The following is a 19,105-nucleotide window of genomic DNA, read 5'->3' as shown; positions in this document are numbered from 1 at the left end:
TAAATCACCATTCTCAATATGTTCAAGAAAACTGTCCATGATTAAGTCCAGCTTTTTTTTATAAAATTTACTGTAGAAACGACAATAGACATCATTTGCATTCAATTAAGCATTTTTCCAAATAAAACTTATCGATTGAAAATTCTCGATACGCTTTTATATGGCATTAATATTTAATATAGTGAATGATTGTGAATTTTCTTGTCCATGCGGTTGCGGGCGGCATGAACAAGTGTTAAGGGCCGGATTTGGCCCGCGGGCCATAGTTTGATGACCCCTGTTTTAGACTTCAATGTTGGTGTTTCTCTTCAAACCAAACGTAGAGCACGATTTTCTCGACGCAGTGCATAGACTCATATTGGGTGACGAAAGTGTAGACCAGATTCATATAATCGGTTTCTAGCAATTTGATCCAAAATCAACGCCCTGTGTACCTCGTGTAGATTTCCAGTCAGATCCTTATCTATAGCTGTTTTTACAATTTCAGACTAGAAAATAGTTTCGCGCTGTATGTCTTTCTGCCACAGCTCCAGTTTTTTGGTGTCGCGTCCACAATGGACTAATAACCAACTGAGACTGAGTTTTTTTAACCACAAATATGTCAAATATTAGGATTTGTCAACAATTACCCTTGTTCTCTCGATTATTTTGAGCAGTGTATGTCAAAATGCGGTTCCACTTTTTTATTATGCCGACAAGCACGCATTATATTCTTAAGTCAGTTTGCTTTCCGGAGTAAAAATTTCGGATTTGTTACCTGTCTACTAACCATAGCTTCTTCTCTCTTGATTCTCAGAATGCTCATTTACGAGAATTAAATTGCTACGAATTAAAGTAACACAGTTATAGAGGCTCAAGGTAACTTTATCAAAGGAATTTGTAGCAATCCAACTAGACGATATTTCTGAAAGGCCTTATTAACATCCCAAAAGCCTGATTCATGCTTGTAATTTTAGTGAAACGCTCCTGAAGAAATTTATTTCCCAATAATAAGAATTTTCCATTAAAATCCAATATAACTTCCATTAATACGCGTAGACGTCATCTGAATCCGTAGGATTCTGTATTTCCGCTTTATTAATGCTCGAAAATATGGCGTTTTTATGGAAATACCGGGGCCCTTTATAACTACTTTCGGTAAACCTGAGTCGAAACCGTAAATTAGGGCTTGTTAGACGATTTTTGACGAATTCGGGCAAACTAATGAAGGCATGAAAGTTTAAGCAATAATAATAAAGCGCATATTTTGTTTGAATTCGGCGTCACTTTTTGAATAGAATTACATATGTATGTACGTGTTCTTTTCCGGAATATTTTAGCTTGAACACTAGAAACCAGTATTATTTACCTTCCTGGGATAATATTTTATGATGTGTTTGTCCCAGATTCGGTTTCAAAAGGCATTTCCTCTAACAAATTTAATTAACCAGTCGTCCAAACGCGGTGACGCACAAACAAATTTCAACTTTTGTCGTCCCCTGGCGAATAATTAGTTTAAAGAACTTTATTTGAAAGAGAAATTGCATTTTAACACGCTGCGGGTTTTTGATTAAACAGCGTACTAACCCTAGAACGAAAAACCATTTGGAAACGAACCAGATACAAATCCAGAGCCTGGTGACTTGAAAGATTTCGAAAAGTTTCCTTATCGAGATAAGCAAAACACTTTTTCCAACAGACCAGACCTGATTTATTTGCCGGTGTACGATTTATTTTTCTTGTTGATTCCTTGCAGGGTCATTGAGTAAAGATTTCCCACAGGAATCCTGTTTCAGACATCGGGGTAATTGGTTGTAAATATACTTGCTCGAGAATTGATTGACGTAGATAGATGATCCCAGGATACATAATAATAGTTAATGCGTAGCTGAATAATATCCATATTGTCAATTTTCTTTGTGCAGAATTCATAGAGTCTCATCTTTTTATCTTCAGCCACCTTATCTTACACTTGGGCAGCGTGAAAAGAAACTGAGAACAAGATCAATATGTTCATTTGATCGACAATGAGTCTTTCAAGTTGAATGAACGGCTCTTTTCGAGATCGGGACTGCATGAAATTGCCGTAATTCCTGTAAAACAACAATTTTAGAGAGACCCTTCCTTCTTTTCATTGAAACGACATTTTCTTGTAAATTGCATTTTTAGCCCTCATTCTTCTGAAAACCCAATAAAAACGCCCTGTTCCCTGGTAACACTTCCGCCTGGGAGGTCAAAGACCTATTCGTACCTCCACGTGGTGACCTCTGAACGCCTCCTCTCCTGACTCAGTGTAGCCAACCCCGGAGGAGGGAGAGAGAGGCAACAGGCAGAAAAATTGGTGTTTCTTGGATAAACCCAGGGAGTATATGAACGTGTGTACTGTATCATCAGAAATAAACTTTTGGGGAAAAATTTCCGGCCAATATGACGACAAAAGGCCATGGAAGATCAAGACGAAAAGGCGAAGGTGCAAAACACTAAAGGACAGCCATACACGAATGGATGCCAAAACGCAAAGAGAAGCATCTCAGGAAAAAACGTAGACGTGTAGGACCGATTTCCATTGTCGAAGAAAAAAGCAAACATTTCTATCAGATGTATATACAGGGTGTCTCAGTTTTAAGTACCCAAACTTTAATGATATACAGGGTGGTCACTTTTACGACGCATTCTATGGGGATTTTCGAAACGGTTAAAGATACAAGGTTGGTTAAATGGAGAAAAAGTTTCGTATTTTTATGCTCTGCAAAAAGCTGAAAGCAAAATTGAAATATCTTATGTAATTACTAAGATATCAAAGAAATACCAAAAAAGTCGTTTTTTTTTTTGTCTATAACTTATTTATTTTTCATACAATCATTTTGAAACTTGGGTGTTCTATATTTTCCGTCAGTGTCTTCAATATGGAAAGGTCAAAAATATCCTAGGCCTACTAGTTTACGTGAAAATAATACTAACTTTCGATTTTCTTATGGACGCCATATTGGATTTTCGCATTTTTGAAAAACACGAAAGATTTCCGTTTCGGCGAGGTGCAACACAAGGGTCTTCTGAACTATTTTACAATAAAAATTAAAATATTTAAATATTTAATGAAAAATTCAAGTAGCACTGAATTTGTCAAAGTCATAATTGGTTACCAAGTTACTGACTGTCTTTGACACATAAGTCAAGTAGCCAATATTATTGGTTGTTATGTCAACATAATTTTATTTAAAAAGAAATTTAGTAAAAAAGTGAGTTTTGTTCTTCTGTAAATTAAGTAAATTTTAATTTTTATCAAAATGGGATGATATTTCTCCAAAGATGAGAAAATAGACATGTATAATGTGTACATAAGACATTCAAAAAACGCTTATCTTATCTTAGAAACCCAATTACAAATTTCTTTCGGACCATTGACCCAGTTGTTATCAGAAGAGCTACTTCAAATATGTAGTATGAGCGAACGGCATTATGTATTACTCATAGCGGCGGTCATTTTGAACATTTTATATAATTTTCTCTCCTCGTATTAATTTCTTTGTTAATTAATGTTAGTTAATGTTAAAGTTTGTGTTATTGATTTTCGAAAATACATTTGATAATTTTTTTTATTACTTATTTAAAAGTTGTATTATTGACTACTTGACTTATGTGTCAAAGACAGTCAGTAACTTGGTAACCAATTATGACTTTGACAAATTCAGTGCTACTTGAATTTTTCATTAAATATTTAAATATTTTAATTTTTATTGTAAAATAGTTCAGAAGACCCTTGTGTTGCACCTCGCCGAAACGGAAATCTTTCGTGTTTTTCAAAAATGCGAAAATCCAATATGGCGTCCATAAGAAAATCGAAAGTTAGTATTATTTTCACGTAAACTAGTAGGCCTAGGATATTTTTGACCTTTCCATATTGAAGACACTGACGGAAAATATAGAACACCCAAGTTTCAAAATGATTGTATGAAAAATAAATAAGTTATAGACAAAAAAAAAAAATCGACTTTTTTGGTATTTCTTTGATATCTTAGTAATTACATAAGATATTTCAATTTTGCTTTCAGCTTTTTGCAGAGCATAAAAATACGAAACTTTTTCTCCATTTAACCAACCTTGTATCTTTAACCGTTTCGAAAATCCCCATAGAATGCGTCGTAAAAGTGACCACCCTGTATAATACGTCAAAAAATAATGACAGTTTGCAATATAATCCAATATCTAGTAATGATTCGTTTACAAAATACAGGGTGTTAAACTTAAAAAAAATGCATATTTTGGAATTTCTCAGACACCGTTTGAGATATTGTAATGAAATTTTTGCGCGATTATCTTCCATCGAAACCGTCTTAAATGAAGCAAAAAATTTGACTTTGATGTAAACAGTGAAGTTTGCACCGACGTACGCTTAGATACTTTTGATTAAAAAAATATTACACCACTGTCTTTTTTAAAATTAAAATTGTTTTTTAAAAGGCTATTCAATTTGGGAGACAGAAGTTCTCTTCTGTTTTTTTCGACTGACGCACGTTTTCCGAGTAAAAAAAGAAAAGTGTTATCATTACATGTCTTAATTACATGGGTTAATTAAATTTTATTGTTTGTACGACCTGTTCATTTTGATTGTTTACCGTATCTGTTTTCAAGACAGTAAAGGCCATTTCCCGGTTGCCAAGGCTAACAAACTAACAACAAATAATAACTAAAAAAAAAAAACAACTGGATATTGGATTATATTGCAAAATGCCATTATTTTTTTATGTGCTACACGTCATTAAAGTTTGGGCACTTAAAACTGAGACGCTCTGTATACATCAGGATTGGTAACAACACGATGCGGACCCAGAAGAATATAGACAAAGTGACTGAAAAGAGGAAGAGTGTCGTCCTGTAACTTGAAAGGACACAAATCGGGTATGGGGAGGCTCGAAGTCATCACGAAGGTCCTCTCGATTACAAGAAGGGCGAAAAGAAGTATGACAGGATCGAAATGACCCAAAATGATAGTAAATGTTGTGAGAACAGACCAGATAAGGAGGATGTGAAATGAACTAATAGAAGACTAGTGCAGTAACTTCTTGCAGTCTTCTCTGGCTCTAGTGATATATCCTACAGGGGCAGTTCCAGAGTCGAAGAACGTAGGGGAGGCACCTCGGGGATTCCTACACTATCCGGCCGCCACAACACTAGGCCGGATGAGTTTTGCAGGTTTTCCTTACGGCAAAAAAAAACCAACCTTCTGAAATATCAATAAAAAAGCGTTGTTGCTGGTAACTCTTCCGCCTTCCTGTAATTTCAGATTAAACAATTCTTCAGCCTGAACTGCAATTCAAACAAAATTAAGAATCTAAAAACAAAACCCCTTAAGGCTATTCCTCACCGAAACAGGGGGTATCTATTACACAGAGATGAAAAAGAGTGCTTTTAAAGTGAAATTCTTTCATCTTGCTTGATGCCTTATCAACCATTGCGAAAGTTTAAATAGGTACGTAATTTTTAGAACAACGGGGCTGATTTATGGCTACTTTATTATTAATTAAACTTCGCTATTGCGCTTGATGCAATTTGTTTTCACTCTGACGTTTATTACCTATTCATTATAGTGCCTTCTTTCCTGCGGTAGCAGCAGAAGCAATAATTCTGATGTAACCCCCCCCTCCCCTTTTAATGTGTAAAAGAAAATACAACAACGGTAATTTTGAACATCAGAGAAGGCAAATCAATTAAGGCTAAAGGTTCCGGGATTTTAAAAGCAAAAAGCTGCTGGTCAATATATCAGTGTCGAAATGCAGCGATGGAATATTGCTATTAAATTTGGAAATTTGGAGTCATTTGCAGGTGTGCGCTGTATATGTGCTGATACATTAATACAGGGTCGGAGAAAAAATAATGCGATTTTGCTCAAATTCGTTCCGGCTGAATTAAAAAAAAAAACAATATCGAGGCTGACTTTCCTCGAAAGAAATATAAACATTCTGCTCGAGGATATGGCTGGATGTTTTTCATTTCTTCGGCTGGCTTATTAAAGCAAGTTCGTTAAATTTAGTATTCGAGGGATGCGGATTTACATAGTTACCCTATTTATGTACGCTCTGTAAATTCAATAGTGTACGGGGCTTTCCGAAACAGCGAAACATTGGGGGATATAAGAAATAAATATTCTAATAATGAGTTTACATTATCTTTTAAAAATTGAACAAATTTCTATTACTCCACAGAAACCTTCCCTCGGGGCGGTTGTTCCTTTATTGTGATGAAGTGGATCAAACCGTCCTGCCTGACAAGCTACTCCTTAGCTTGGAATATAGGAAGCTTTTCTTAATCAAACATCCATATCTCCAGATCTTTCATCAAATATGGTTAGGATTTCCACTGTCTCCTCAATATTAATAGTCTTTGACAATGTCACGTATTGACTTAAAATTACTGTTATACGCCATAAACGGCATTCTCTTCATTTTAGCCATCCTCCTAGTAGTTATAGGAGTCAAATGGTCAAAAATTCCTGGCCCTCCAATAAACAACGACCCTGCTTCCATTGTGCTCGGAACCTTCATCGTTTTTACAATCATTTTGGGACTAATAGCTTTTCGACTCAAACAAACATGGCTCAACATTATACACCTCGTCCTATTGATCTGCGTTTTAGGAGGGCTTTTGGTAACATCTATAATGGCTATTGTAGTGGACCCCAAGATGAAGATTACAAGCTTCCTCACTAAAGCGTACCTCATGAGGCCAAAAGATCGGATTGACCATCGCATAATAGATTTCCAGTCATACTTTCAGTGCTGCGGATACGGGCTGAATAGTTAGTTCTTTCTATGACTGATAATTCCTAAACATGATACACAGTTTACTGTTTGCAGGTAGTGATGTCCTCCTTCAGGATCTTATTTATCTATCTCAAGGTAAAGTTTTAGTATACTTAATTTTTAGTTTTGGTTGAAATTAGGAGAAAAAAGTTTAGGGGACCGACCTCAAAACCCAGAAAATGCAACTTATCTGATACCGGAATGTTGTCCTCTTCAACCGATAGTTTGCACTAAACTTGCTGCTTTCAAAGACAGCTGCCTGGACAAGATCCTGCGGGAACACAAAGAGTGGACAAATATAATTTTGGCTCCAATGATCATTTCGATCCTCGCAATCGTTGCTGCAGGAGCTTTAAATATCAAGAGGATGACTCAGTTTATCTAATAAATATTTCATTTCCCTCCAATGTTTAGTATTTATTGTAATTTTGCATGTGTATTGTACAGGTAACAGTATAAATTGGGGTTATAAATTTCGATACATGAAAGGAATACTTTCATGCCGGTATTAGAGCTAATAAATCAGATAACTTGGATGCTTTGGCCAAGATTATGTGAACAAAATTGTTAGGTTGGGTTAGTTCTTGAAAGGACTAGTACTAATTATTATAAATTGAGGCGAACTCTCTTTGGGTTTAACGCCCTCGAAAATTGCTAGTTTTGTGCTGATTTATGAAGGTATTAGGAAATTGTAAGTTAATTTATCATTCAAACTAGGCCTCATCCAGGACCTGGATAACTAACCAGGTCCTCAATAAAGGCTCATATCTCAAAACAAAGTTTTCTACCTCTTAAAACGCTTTATTAAAAAACCAAGCCTGGCTTGCATAATTTCTTTAGCCGAAATTTATATGTGTACTTTGATACATTGATTTCGTCCGAAGTAAAAAAGCGATAATATGGCATTCAACACAGATTGTACGGTACCACCACCGAACATACATTGATTACAGAACGTGCAATCAGTTGGCCGCAAGAACCTGCAGACACCTAGGGCCTGATTTAATACGAACATGCCACATTTTGCCCGATGAAATTGGCGAACGAAATTTTTTGGCAAATCAACGTCGCTAAAAACTTCCCTTTCACTGTCACGTGTTCCTGTGGGCCCTGTATGTCAATTTCCGTCGAGTATAAATAAAAAGGAACAAAAATCTTGCCTTTACTAAAGAATTCAGTATCAAAATGAAACAAAAATAAAAAAAAACGAATTTAAAATTCTCCCTCAGGAATACTACATGCCCCAATTGACAATGAAGACATTCGGGCAGATTTCCGAATCCAGATAGTGCAAAATTACGGGCTTAAATGCGGGATCAGACGGTGCGCCGAAGAGCAAAAGCATCAGGTGGAGACGACCCTCTTCGTCCACAACTGGAAAACTGGAAAACCAGTTTTGTCGCGACCGTCGCGCCCTACGTGCTCCTGGAAATCGCACCCTCGGAGGTCCGAACGGTTTTCCCAATTTTGCGCTCACGCTTCTCGTCTTCGGCGAAAGTTTGCGAACTTTTAAACTGCGACAAGGTAATCTCGTAAAAAGGTTTAATTTTTTTAAATGGCTCCTTGTTAGCAATTAAGGGGTTGATCTACAAGGATGTTGTCCTCTTTGGGAACTAACTTTTGGTTATACTAAACTGATTTAAATTTGATATGAATGCGTACCAATTTCGTTAGCAGTTCACTAAAAGAAAATTTACTGGAGATTTTAGCACTTCAGATCAAAGATTTTTATCGAATTAAATCGCTTAAAGTAGAACGATTACAAAGCACGTCCAATTTGTCGATATTTCGTTTTAAAATTTGATTAGAGCGATTTCTCAGATCTAATTGTTTCCGACTGAAAACTCCGGGACGTTCATTGGAAATGATTTTCCGCCAGTCTTCTCCGGTGCTGCGCCATTTTCGTGCCTTGAGGTGAACTTTTAAAGGAAGTGACATGGAAATCCTGTAGATCGACGTCGAGAATCTCACTTAATCGACAATATCGACAATACACCTCGTAGAGGAAACAAAGGCCTTTTGAAGCTGTTGTTTGAAAGTCGATGAGAATATTGCTGATATGCTTTTGTTGGACGGAAATTTCTTTGGAAGGGACATTGAAATTTAATCCTGGCAACTCATTATTTCGGGAGAAAAATCGATCTTTGACAATTTTCATTTTCCAGCTACATAGAGGCAGCAAACGAAGGTATTACTAATTAAAAACTCATCATATTGCAATTTGGAAAAGTCATATATGATCAAAATAAACGACTGGATAAATTCTTTACAACCCTGATACGGTTTTATTGGGTACGGATTTTTCGATTATGGTAAATGACTTGATGTTAAAATATTAGTTACAATATCCCGAGCAATGGCACTGGGGATTAGTTTCATTTACGGAACTTTTGTTTTTTGCTTTAATGCATCGTCTATTATTGATTTAGATATTGGAATATTTCGCATTGTATTCAGATGAACGTTGATGGCTGGCCTTAATCGGCTGCTGCAAGCCCAAACGAAATTTTTTCAACAGAGTTGCCACTGACTCTTAACTCCATTTTGTGTCTTTTTTAATGGAAGAACCTCATTTTTATTGCATATTCGTGTAGAAATTTAATTTTCGTTTTGCGCACATCTTGAAACTATTTCCGCGTATACAGGACAAATCGAAAAATACAACAGTCAGCTTTGATTTTGAAAATGGAACAGCCTACTTTTTTCTTTTCTAGTTAAATGCTGTGTGCAGTTGTAGACAGATGCTGTGCAGCATTATCCGTAGCTAAACATAATAGTTTCCTAAATATTCAAATGGAATATTGTATTATTAGATAAGCGTATAATGAAGACGATCATCTCCGACACCTCACCGGAGATGAGGTTAGAAGAGAAAAATAATTAAATGTACCTATATGCATTTTACTTTGGCCATTAGCATTAGAACGATGCTACCCAAAACTACAAGGACATGCTCTAAAACCTTAGCAATTCACTCCTGAATTCCACCGAAGTGACTTTCTCAATATGAAATTTCAAGTGTTTTCCTCTCGGTTCTCCTGCAACTTAACCAGATATGGGAGCGTGTTATTGGTTAATTTAATTGTTCTTGTATGTAAATATCCAGAAACGTACCAAGAATAAAGCCGAAAGACAAATAGAAAGTTTGTATCTTAGAGTATGTTGGAGCAATAATATTTACATGGAATTAACATGTAGGCATTTCTTCAGCCCCATTTCCCATCTTTCGCTTAATTATAAGAGCAAATTGTAAACCGCGATACCTCAATTTTCCAGAAATTATTTAAAACTTTCTTAACTCAGATTAAAGTCGGCAATTTAGTCGGTAATTTAATGTGCCACTTGAGCATTTTGAATCATGTTGGAATTAAAGCAGTTTCTAAGTTTTCGTTGTCGGCTCTAATGGAAAGAAAATCTAAAAGTGCATCAAACACTTAATCTGAGGTTGACATACGCTTATGAAAAGTTGAATTGAGGCAAACAACTACGTTCACTTGGTAGGAAATTGTTTTATTGCGTACGAAATCGGGTACAGTCAGGATTAGGAAACATAAACGGCAGAAAGCCCTGGTTATTACGTTTATTTCGAGAAAGTAAACTTCTTGAGAATTGTGTGCAGGTTGGTTTATGGGAGATATTTCATGCCGAGAGGCTTAACTCGCAACGATACGTGTTTAACTTCACCTCGAGAAAACAAAAATCGAGTTTGCCTTCTTGCAGATTTGTCAGTAGAGTAAACTCCACACTCATGCGCTAAGAATAAAGTCCTCATAAAAATGGCCTTATTAATGGATTTGCGACATGATACAATCCAAGTCTAATGGCTTTATTAGTTCGAGATTCTAGCGAAGCCGCGCCCCCCAAAAAGTTTTGCGAATATAAAAGGACATCCATGGACAAAGAGCGCAGTGGAAAACTCCTGATAGAAGAAACCTAATAACGTATTTAATGGCCACTTCCATGCAACAAATAGTCCATTGAAATCCTGTTATTAAATTTATTTGGATTGAAAAAGGGCCTGTGAAGTGGGAAATTGATGGGACCCTCCTTAGGTCACTTCAGGGCTATAACATGAGATATGACAACATGAATCTTGTCCTTGTCCAAATAGGACTCGAATCAAAGGCGTCTTGGACTTTTTAGCGAACACGGCAAATTTATCAAGGTATGGGACGGCGAAAAAACCCAATCTATCAAACTGGTATTAGCATTCCCATGGGTCGCCACTTTCGGGTAGTTATAGGCGGCAACCCAATTACTTTCATTAACAATTTAATGAAGAACATACCTCCCGATAGCGTCGATTTGATATTCCGTACTCGTCTTCTTAAATTATTAATAACCCAAGCCCGGACAGGTCGTCCTTCAAGCTCGCCAATAATAATGAATTTACGTAGGCAAAAGAGAACTACGTGTTAAAAAAATTTCACTGCAATGAACCGTCAATTTATTGTTCCAGATGGATTAAAATGTCTCCATACAATGGATTTCTACGCGATAATGGAGAATAACACGGACATAACTGACACGGAGGACAGAATGAGTGCAAGCGATTACAGGGTAAGTGTAACAAAGGCTTCTCTTTCATACATGCATTCTTACAATACAACACGTGAGAGTCACAAGCTATGGAAGCATGAGGGTGCTCGCTATAATGCAATATTCTCAAAGGAGCGAGAATTTAATCGTTTAATCATTGGAGGCTAAAGGTAAAGCTCAAGCTCAACTTAGAGGCCTCGTTGTCGTTGCAGGCAAAGTTAGAACAAATAAGCCTTTATTAAAATCTTTGCAAGAGCGGGAGCGATGTAGAGACATACTCACACATCTGACAGTGATTTATTGTTGTAGTATGCATTAAAGTTTACTGAAATCATTAATAACGACTGTCCATGGTAGATATTTATTATGGGGGTAATGCATTACATGTGAAGATAAGAGTTGGACGACGGATTTATGAGTTATGCCTATATTTTGAAAGGGTAAAGTAGAGATAATAGTATATTATACATCAATTGACTAAAGTAGGCCTTTTAATCCCGCGACGATATAGTAGTAAGTAGTGTGAAGTAGCAAAGTGATTAAGTACTGAATTAAGGCCAAAGCCGTGAATTTCCCCAATGAACAGGCTGTAGAAGGAGCTGCCGCAGGACGTTTACCCAGAAAATCAAATTGAAAAAACCTTTATGGTAAACTTCCAAAAAAATACCTTTTTTGTCACATTACCACCTGCCTACCTTCACACGAGGTGCCTCACGAGGCCTATGCATTGTGTCATCCCGTGTGGTGCTTGTCTAGTGTTATAAGAATTTAAATTATTTTTTTGCATAAGGCCGCACGTACATTACTCACACGGAAGTCGACAGCCGCTTTCTTCGCGTTATTATCTGTTACGCAACAAATGCAGAAAATGGTACTTTTCCGCACATTACTGTCTCCTTTTGTTTGCCTTGAGGCGTTCACGCAGGAGGGCAGAAGATTAAACTAAAGAATAACTCGCAGGAAATGAACCGGCGCCAAATTTATCGCACACATTGCTGCAAAGTTATTTTATTACGCAAGGGCGGCAAAGTACTATAACGGCCACTTGCACAAGGGTTACTCACGTGCCAATATTTTTCCCATTGGCAGCGAAAAATCGATTAAAAGTGCTGTGCAAAATCGGATTGCATAGGTATTTCAAGAAGTTAAAAATCGTTATTTTTTTATCCACAATCGACTGTTCTTTTTCTAGATTCTATTGCCTTATTGCAGCGAATTACTCTGTCCGATTGAAAGACTCCCGCGCAATTGGACAAGAAAATTGTACAGGAAATTTTCTAATCTAAAACGAGCTTGGCGGTTTCCTAGAAACTTTGAGAATAAACACTGACACATTTTTCAAGTCTGAGGATATTGTATTAAATTTGAATCATTATGTAGTTAAATGATAATGAATCTTGCTAAAGTCAATATCCCTAGGGCTTATTAAAATTCCTCGGCTTTGAGGTAAACTTTAGCGTTACCATGCTGTTCCTTCTAGCTGTCTCGAGAAAGCCCCGTATATAGGCCATGCAACAGCAGGTGCTTTGGGGCAAGACTTATTTGAATCAGACAGAAATATATCGGCTTGGGGAATTTTTCCCCCGCATAAAAAATTTCGAGAATGTCATGTTGGAGATCGAAATCGCGTAATTTCGTATTAATAATACATACGGCGACCTAGTCGTTATGGGTCAAGTGTTTTGAAATGTTTGGCGTAATTTAACAGCGTTAAATGATTATAATAATAATAATTTTGTGCTGAATCGAAAGAGTAGTTGGAAGGATCGAAAACGAGTAATTTCCTATTAATAATACATATGGTAGCTTGGCCGTCATTGCAAGCTAAGTGCTTTGAAATGTTTGGCATAAATTAACAAGTGCTGATAATAATTTTATGCTGAATGAGAAGCCCAGTGGCACGATTTCGATAAAATTTTATTTTTGTCCAAATGCCTCATCAATACTAATTAGCTCTGGCTTATCAGCCTTTGTGTTCTCATCGATAGGCCATTGTGCAATAGTGTGTTCGAAAATAGCACATTCATCCGTGTTTCAACTAATAAAGTTGCTACAACACGCTACCACTCAAAGTTTTATCCATTTTATCTCTCTATGCCGATACATTATTAGTATAGAGTTTCCAGGAGCGACCTGCAATAGCTAACTGTATGTTAATAAATAATGCACTTAGGTCGGTTTTTACGGCAGCAAAGACATTAACATTAGGGCCGCCAGTAAAAGTTTCCTTAACAAGAATAAAGTGCGGACTCTTCTGAGGAATCCCAAATTCGCAACGATTTTCAAATTATCTACCGGAGCAACGAGTATGTTAATGGGTGAGGCCCATGCATGCGCGATTGCGATTCTTAGCTACATATGCACTCGTCGTTTACTCTCAACCATTAGTCATCATTTCCCGCCCCTTATTAACCCAAATGCGAAGCCACAAGACAATTTTGCTGCGGTCGTCAAAAAAGGGAACATTTTGTCAATACATCTGAGGTTGTGAAATAGCCATTTTGTAACAAGCCGTGAAATTGCCTGACACCGTTACGGTTTCATCAGCCTACACATTTGTAATTTTCAGACTGAACTGCTTTTTGCTGCTTTAAACATGGGAACCACGCGGTACCACGCACGGAATGTCCATAGTTTGTGAAGCCAACTGCGGTTGTGTTTTCCCTCCCTGCCTTTATTTTTCTTTTACAATTATATTTTTACTCTGTCTACCTCACTGAATTGCGAAACATATAGGGATAGAATTATTTTTTATGCGCCATTGCCCTCCGTGAAAATTAAAAAATGCAATGGTTTACTGTTTCGGAAACCTGAAAAAAATCTGAACCAATTTTTGAACCAGGTATGAGTTTCTCAGAAAATTCCCTAAAATTTGCTCGACTTAACCAACTCTGTATCTCTTATGGCAACCAGGTTCCCATACACGTACCAACTTGGGAAACCTGTATATTACTACACTACGGGGTATATTACCTTCACTGCAAATGGTGCTGTTCTAAAGAATTTTTTTACTCAAAATACAATCTTAAAAATTTGTCCTGTAAGAATTATTTGTTGCGCGTTGGTGGATGTGAAACTGTGAAATTAAAATACAGGGCCGTACCGGTATGAAATTAATATTATTAATTAATAATAATTTACATGTCTATTAAATCGAAAAAAGAGGTTCCACAATCCGAGTCAAAAACATCCTGGACCGTATTTAACATAAAATCAATTTCAAGATCCCCATGGGCGTCAGTCTTGTGTGGAACAATCCTGTACAATATTTACTTCCAAACCCTCACATTTCCTGAATATTCGCGTACTTTTTGATAAGGCCTAAAGGCCACTTTTTGGCTATTGCTAGCGAGTTTATATTCTGACAGTCTTAAAACGATATTTAAAACCTCATCTAAGCTAAATGAGCCAAGTCTTTGCAGCTTTCCTCATTTTTAATCGTTAGAGAAAACAGTATACCTCGATTTCACGAAATCACAATAGGGCTCTAAAAAGTAGCAAAAACAACCCCAGAAAGCAAGCTGAACATAATTCAACTTATCAGTGACAATTTATCCCAAGATTAAAGATTTTATCGCCTCTACAAAAGTGATCCTACCTCTAGCACGGCATTCTCTATAATCTCCGTAGGCCCGTCGTTAATGAGGACCGAGAATTCTGGATATCTAACATTTCTGGAATAGAGAACGGTAATGTTAAGTTTAATTTGATTGGCAGGGGATCCAGGGACTAGTGGGATGAAATGTCATGATATTCGGGATGGGCTGTGTTAAAATTGCATTTGTCTGAGAGCTAAAGATAGATATGAGGTGGGCTGAAATAGGTTTTGGCAAATTAAGAATTAATATCAAAGTTCATTACTTAGTTATAATCAGTACCGACCTTTTGGCGGGGGAGGGAGGCATGGTTGGGTGAAGGTCTAGGGCGACGGACTTTCCTGATCGGCGGTTTTTCTTGGGGGTACAGGGGCGGTAATTAAAAGTTTCGCCCACAGCCCTAGATTTGCTAAGGCCGGCTCTGGTTATAATGTAGGTAGGGATTTGCTAGTGCATTGATTGAAGGCTGTGACCTGGATTGGAATCAATATTTTAGTTGTCTGTTCATAAGTTTGTTGGAGTTGCTCGAAGAATGGATTCAACAATTTTATTCCAGAATTACCTTAAAGTTTTCAACTTATAAACTAAACCTGTTACCATGTCAAAGTAACTAACTAATTGAAATTTGGGAAATTCCTGGTCTTTGTTCTCGATGAATAATAAATAGTTGTGATACGGGCGAAGGCCCTGTGTTATGAACTGGGCGACTCAGAGGAGAGATTATTAAGGTAATCTCACATAACTTTCGCATATTAGAGGATTTTGCGTGACTTAAAATAAAGCTTAAATGGATATTATTCTGTAAATAGGTTGGGAAGACATCTAAATGAGAATCACTAATTTAAATATAGATTTATACTTGTAACGTAGAATATAAGAATACCTCCATGATCATTTAATTTCGAGTTATGCGTGTGGTTAAGAAGAGATAACTTCTACCCAAAAGAGCCCGTGTAAATCGCTTTTGATCACATCGATTGTAACGTATCCCTGATACCCCACAGGTCAGGGTTTTGTTTACGGCACCTACATCACAATTTGCTTTAATTTCGCTTTGAAAAAAAATTTTTTAAGTCATTTAAAGGAAACATCAAGATTTTTCCGTTCCTTTCAATGTGGTCTGTAGTGTCCGAATTTTGAAAACAACAACCAACGATCAATGCTGCTGCATTGTCCGGGCAGATCACGGTCTCAGCTGCATGCATGCATATACACATATGTGTGCATATGGATGTGCAGATATTTACATAATAAATTATGATAAAATAGGCTTAACAATCTAATGCCACCTTGTATTATACCTGTAAAGTAAAGAGTAGTGTAATAGAGTAGTAGAAAATTGGACCTCTTGTAGCATATATAGGACTTCTCTTCTACATTCGATTTACTTGCCAACTTGGCAAAATCTAGACTTAAATGGTTTTTGTTATATTGATTTGTCTCGTTTAGGCCATTAAGTTTGTTCAAACTTGCTAGGGAACTGTTTCGAAACGGTTTATGAACCCTTCTGGGCAAGCATTTCTTGAATTGTTCCCGTACGATTTTCTATTAAAGTTGGGACAAACCCAAAATCTAGAAGGGTTTTTATGGCCAAGACGGTCTTGAGTTTTGAATGCTATTAGCTAGCAAAAACGGATTCTGAGAAGCAAGTTTTTGGCATTCAGTGGCGTAGTTCGTTCTTTCTGTTATGTATTTAAGAACAATTAATCATAAATGTGATTTTTCAAAAGAGATGCCCTATACAGGATGAAACAGCCAAATGGAATGAATCAATATCTGCATATTTCGAGATACGTGAAAAAATACCGAAAAACATCAATTTTAGATCTGAACTGAAAATTATATCTCTGACTCTGATTACAGACTCTGACTGAAATTACATCCGGTAGCGAAAAAATTTCATCTCTAAATTCAACCCTCTTTGTGTGACAATTGCAACTCTCAAATTTTTAAATTGGAAGTATAGGTTTGTGATACCTTATTTGAAAGGTCTTTTTTTTTCTATTCAAAATTGCTACGGTTTTAAACTTTATTTGAAATAATAATAGAAAAAAAATCATGTAATTGACGAAATTTTCTACAACAAACTAAAAACTTATTAACTAATACCACTTCATTATTGATAATGTAATAAATTAACGAAACAAATCAATCTCAATGTACCTCGACTTAATTCTTCCATATCGGTGGATAGGGAAACGAGGGTTGCTAGAATGGCCAGCACGATCTCCTGATCTTATTCCATTAGAGTTCTTTTTATGGGGACATGTGAAGAGTATGGTGTACAAACCTAAACCACGCGATCTAGCTGCCTTAAAAAGAACAATAACGCTTCGCATTAGATCGGTTACGCCTCAGATGTTGATTAATGTTAGAAGACATTTTTATTTACGATTAGGATATTACCAAGCGGTTCGAGACACTCATTTTGAACGTCTCATACAAGATTGAGATTGATTTGTTTTATTATTTTATTACATTATCAATAACGAATTGGTATTACTTATATAAATTTTAAGTTTACAAATGTTGTCAATTACATTAATTTTTTTCTTCATTTTTTTTTGTAATAGAGTTTAAAACCATAGCAGTTTTGAATAGAGAATGAAAAGATCTTTCAACTGAGATATTACAAACCCATAGTTAAAATTAAAAAATTTAGAGGTTGCAATTGTCTCGCAAAAGAGGTTAAATTTAGGTATGAAATATTTACGTTACAGGATATAATTTCAGAATCTAAAGTTGACGTGTTTCGGTATTTTTTTACTTATGTTAAAATATGTAGATATTGAATTTATTCCATTTGGCTGCTCCACTCTGCATACTATACGATATTTTGAGTCGCCTCCTCAATAGCTTTCAAATGTTTGTGTACACAGGATGTCCGTTTGTGGAGCTTAATCCCGAGGATCTCGGTATTCATGAGGCATGAGGTCGGTTTAATTGGGGTAAAGTTGCACAATTTGGAGTTCAAGAATATGTTGTTTCAAGCTTTGAAAAATTCCGGAGAATTTAGGAGGTATTCGAAAAAAAAATGAAATTTTAAATAATTTATTCAGGTAATTTGTTTTAGTTTCGTTCCTCCTCCGCATGTGAATTATTACTTAAAAGATCAGAAATTTCCATAAGAAAAAATACACACAACCTAAATTCATTGCTAGTTTATGACTCATCCTGTGTACACATATTAAAAAATGAGAATATATTAAAAAAACATAAAATATTTCCATTAAGCCTAATCAACGAAAAAAGTATTTACTTAATTTTAACAATCAGACTAAGCTGGTTATCTGGAGTATCTTTCACGGTGTATTTACCTAAGCAATTTAATCGTTATCTACTTGTCCCGGGCCGACTTTGCCTTTTGACCCTTCTTGTTTGTCAAGGGTAACTTTACGTGTAATTAAAGTATGTAGCACGAAAAGGGTTAATGTCAATCCTCCACTGTTAATTTACTATTTCAGGGAAGTACTACATGCAGTCAAATCTGCAGGACCTTGTGACGTTAATGCTAATTACTTTTAACTTCAATTAGAATCAAATAATGTATACAAAGTCCGCATTTGGAGCTGACACCATCCGTATATGGAAAATTATAAGTTTAATATTTTTTTTAAATTTGTACTTTGGTTTTATGGAGAAAACCCGACATTTTAAAAATATTTTCAACCTGATACGATTTCCGTTTACACCAGAAACTGACCCTTACTTTATTTTTTTAAATGGAATATGGAAATTTTTCCAATGAAAATGGGTTTGTTGTGGAAAATAAACATAAGTTTCATAATACAACAATGTACCGATTCTCGATTGTTTTTGATTTATTTTGATTTTTACGACGTTTTCGATACTTGTAGAGCTTCCTAAAACCCAATTATCTACAAAACTATTTGTCATAAATTGATGAAATAAATTTTAATTTGCTGGAAAATTAACACATTTTAATTAATAATTAAAAGATTAAGAAAAATACTTCAAAAAGTCTTTGAAAAAGGACATTGAAATTTAAAATTTCTAAATTCGAGAAAGTCGTTTTTTTCAAATAGCACCCTATAATTATTTTTGCATCATTAGATTGGTAAAAAAAATTAACAAATAAGATATACATTATAAGTATCAAAAATTAATACTGTTTGAGTAAATCGAAAAAAAAACTATAAACTACTTTATTCTGCGTAGGTAATAGATACA

General features: G+C 35.9%; 3 protein-coding genes across 3 annotated transcripts in view; 2 read left to right on the top strand and 1 right to left on the bottom strand.

Moving 5' to 3' along the window:
* The window catches only part of srl (spargel), a 96,570-nt gene that overhangs the window by 41,529 nt on the left and 35,936 nt on the right, over window positions 1–19,105 (bottom strand). Inside the window, exon 2 of the mRNA XM_066391589.1 lies at window positions 14,917–14,992. The gene's annotated coding sequence lies outside the window, so the exon portion shown is untranslated. The remainder of the gene's footprint in view (window positions 1–14,916; window positions 14,993–19,105) is intronic.
* On the top strand, window positions 6,367–7,164 carry LOC136410114 (uncharacterized). The gene is made up of 3 exons (XM_066392082.1): window positions 6,367–6,775; window positions 6,834–6,875; window positions 6,935–7,164. The coding sequence occupies exons 1-3, from the start codon at window positions 6,367–6,369 to the stop codon at window positions 7,162–7,164; spliced, it is 681 nt and encodes a 226-aa protein (XP_066248179.1).
* LOC136409806 (dopamine receptor 1-like) overlaps window positions 8,187–19,105 on the top strand; it is a 112,511-nt gene continuing 101,592 nt past the window's right edge. Inside the window, exons 1-2 of the mRNA XM_066391598.1 lie at window positions 8,187–8,303; window positions 11,239–11,339. Of these exons, the coding sequence (XP_066247695.1) occupies window positions 11,262–11,339 (78 nt within the window). The 5' untranslated portion in view covers window positions 8,187–8,303; window positions 11,239–11,261. The remainder of the gene's footprint in view (window positions 8,304–11,238; window positions 11,340–19,105) is intronic.

Source organism: Euwallacea similis, chromosome 7 (genome assembly GCF_039881205.1).
Source record: "Euwallacea similis isolate ESF13 chromosome 7, ESF131.1, whole genome shotgun sequence".
Classification (NCBI taxonomy): domain Eukaryota; kingdom Metazoa; phylum Arthropoda; class Insecta; order Coleoptera; family Curculionidae; genus Euwallacea; species Euwallacea similis.
The sequence above is the reverse complement of the archived record's forward strand: the minus strand, read 5'-3'. Positions and strand labels throughout refer to the sequence as shown.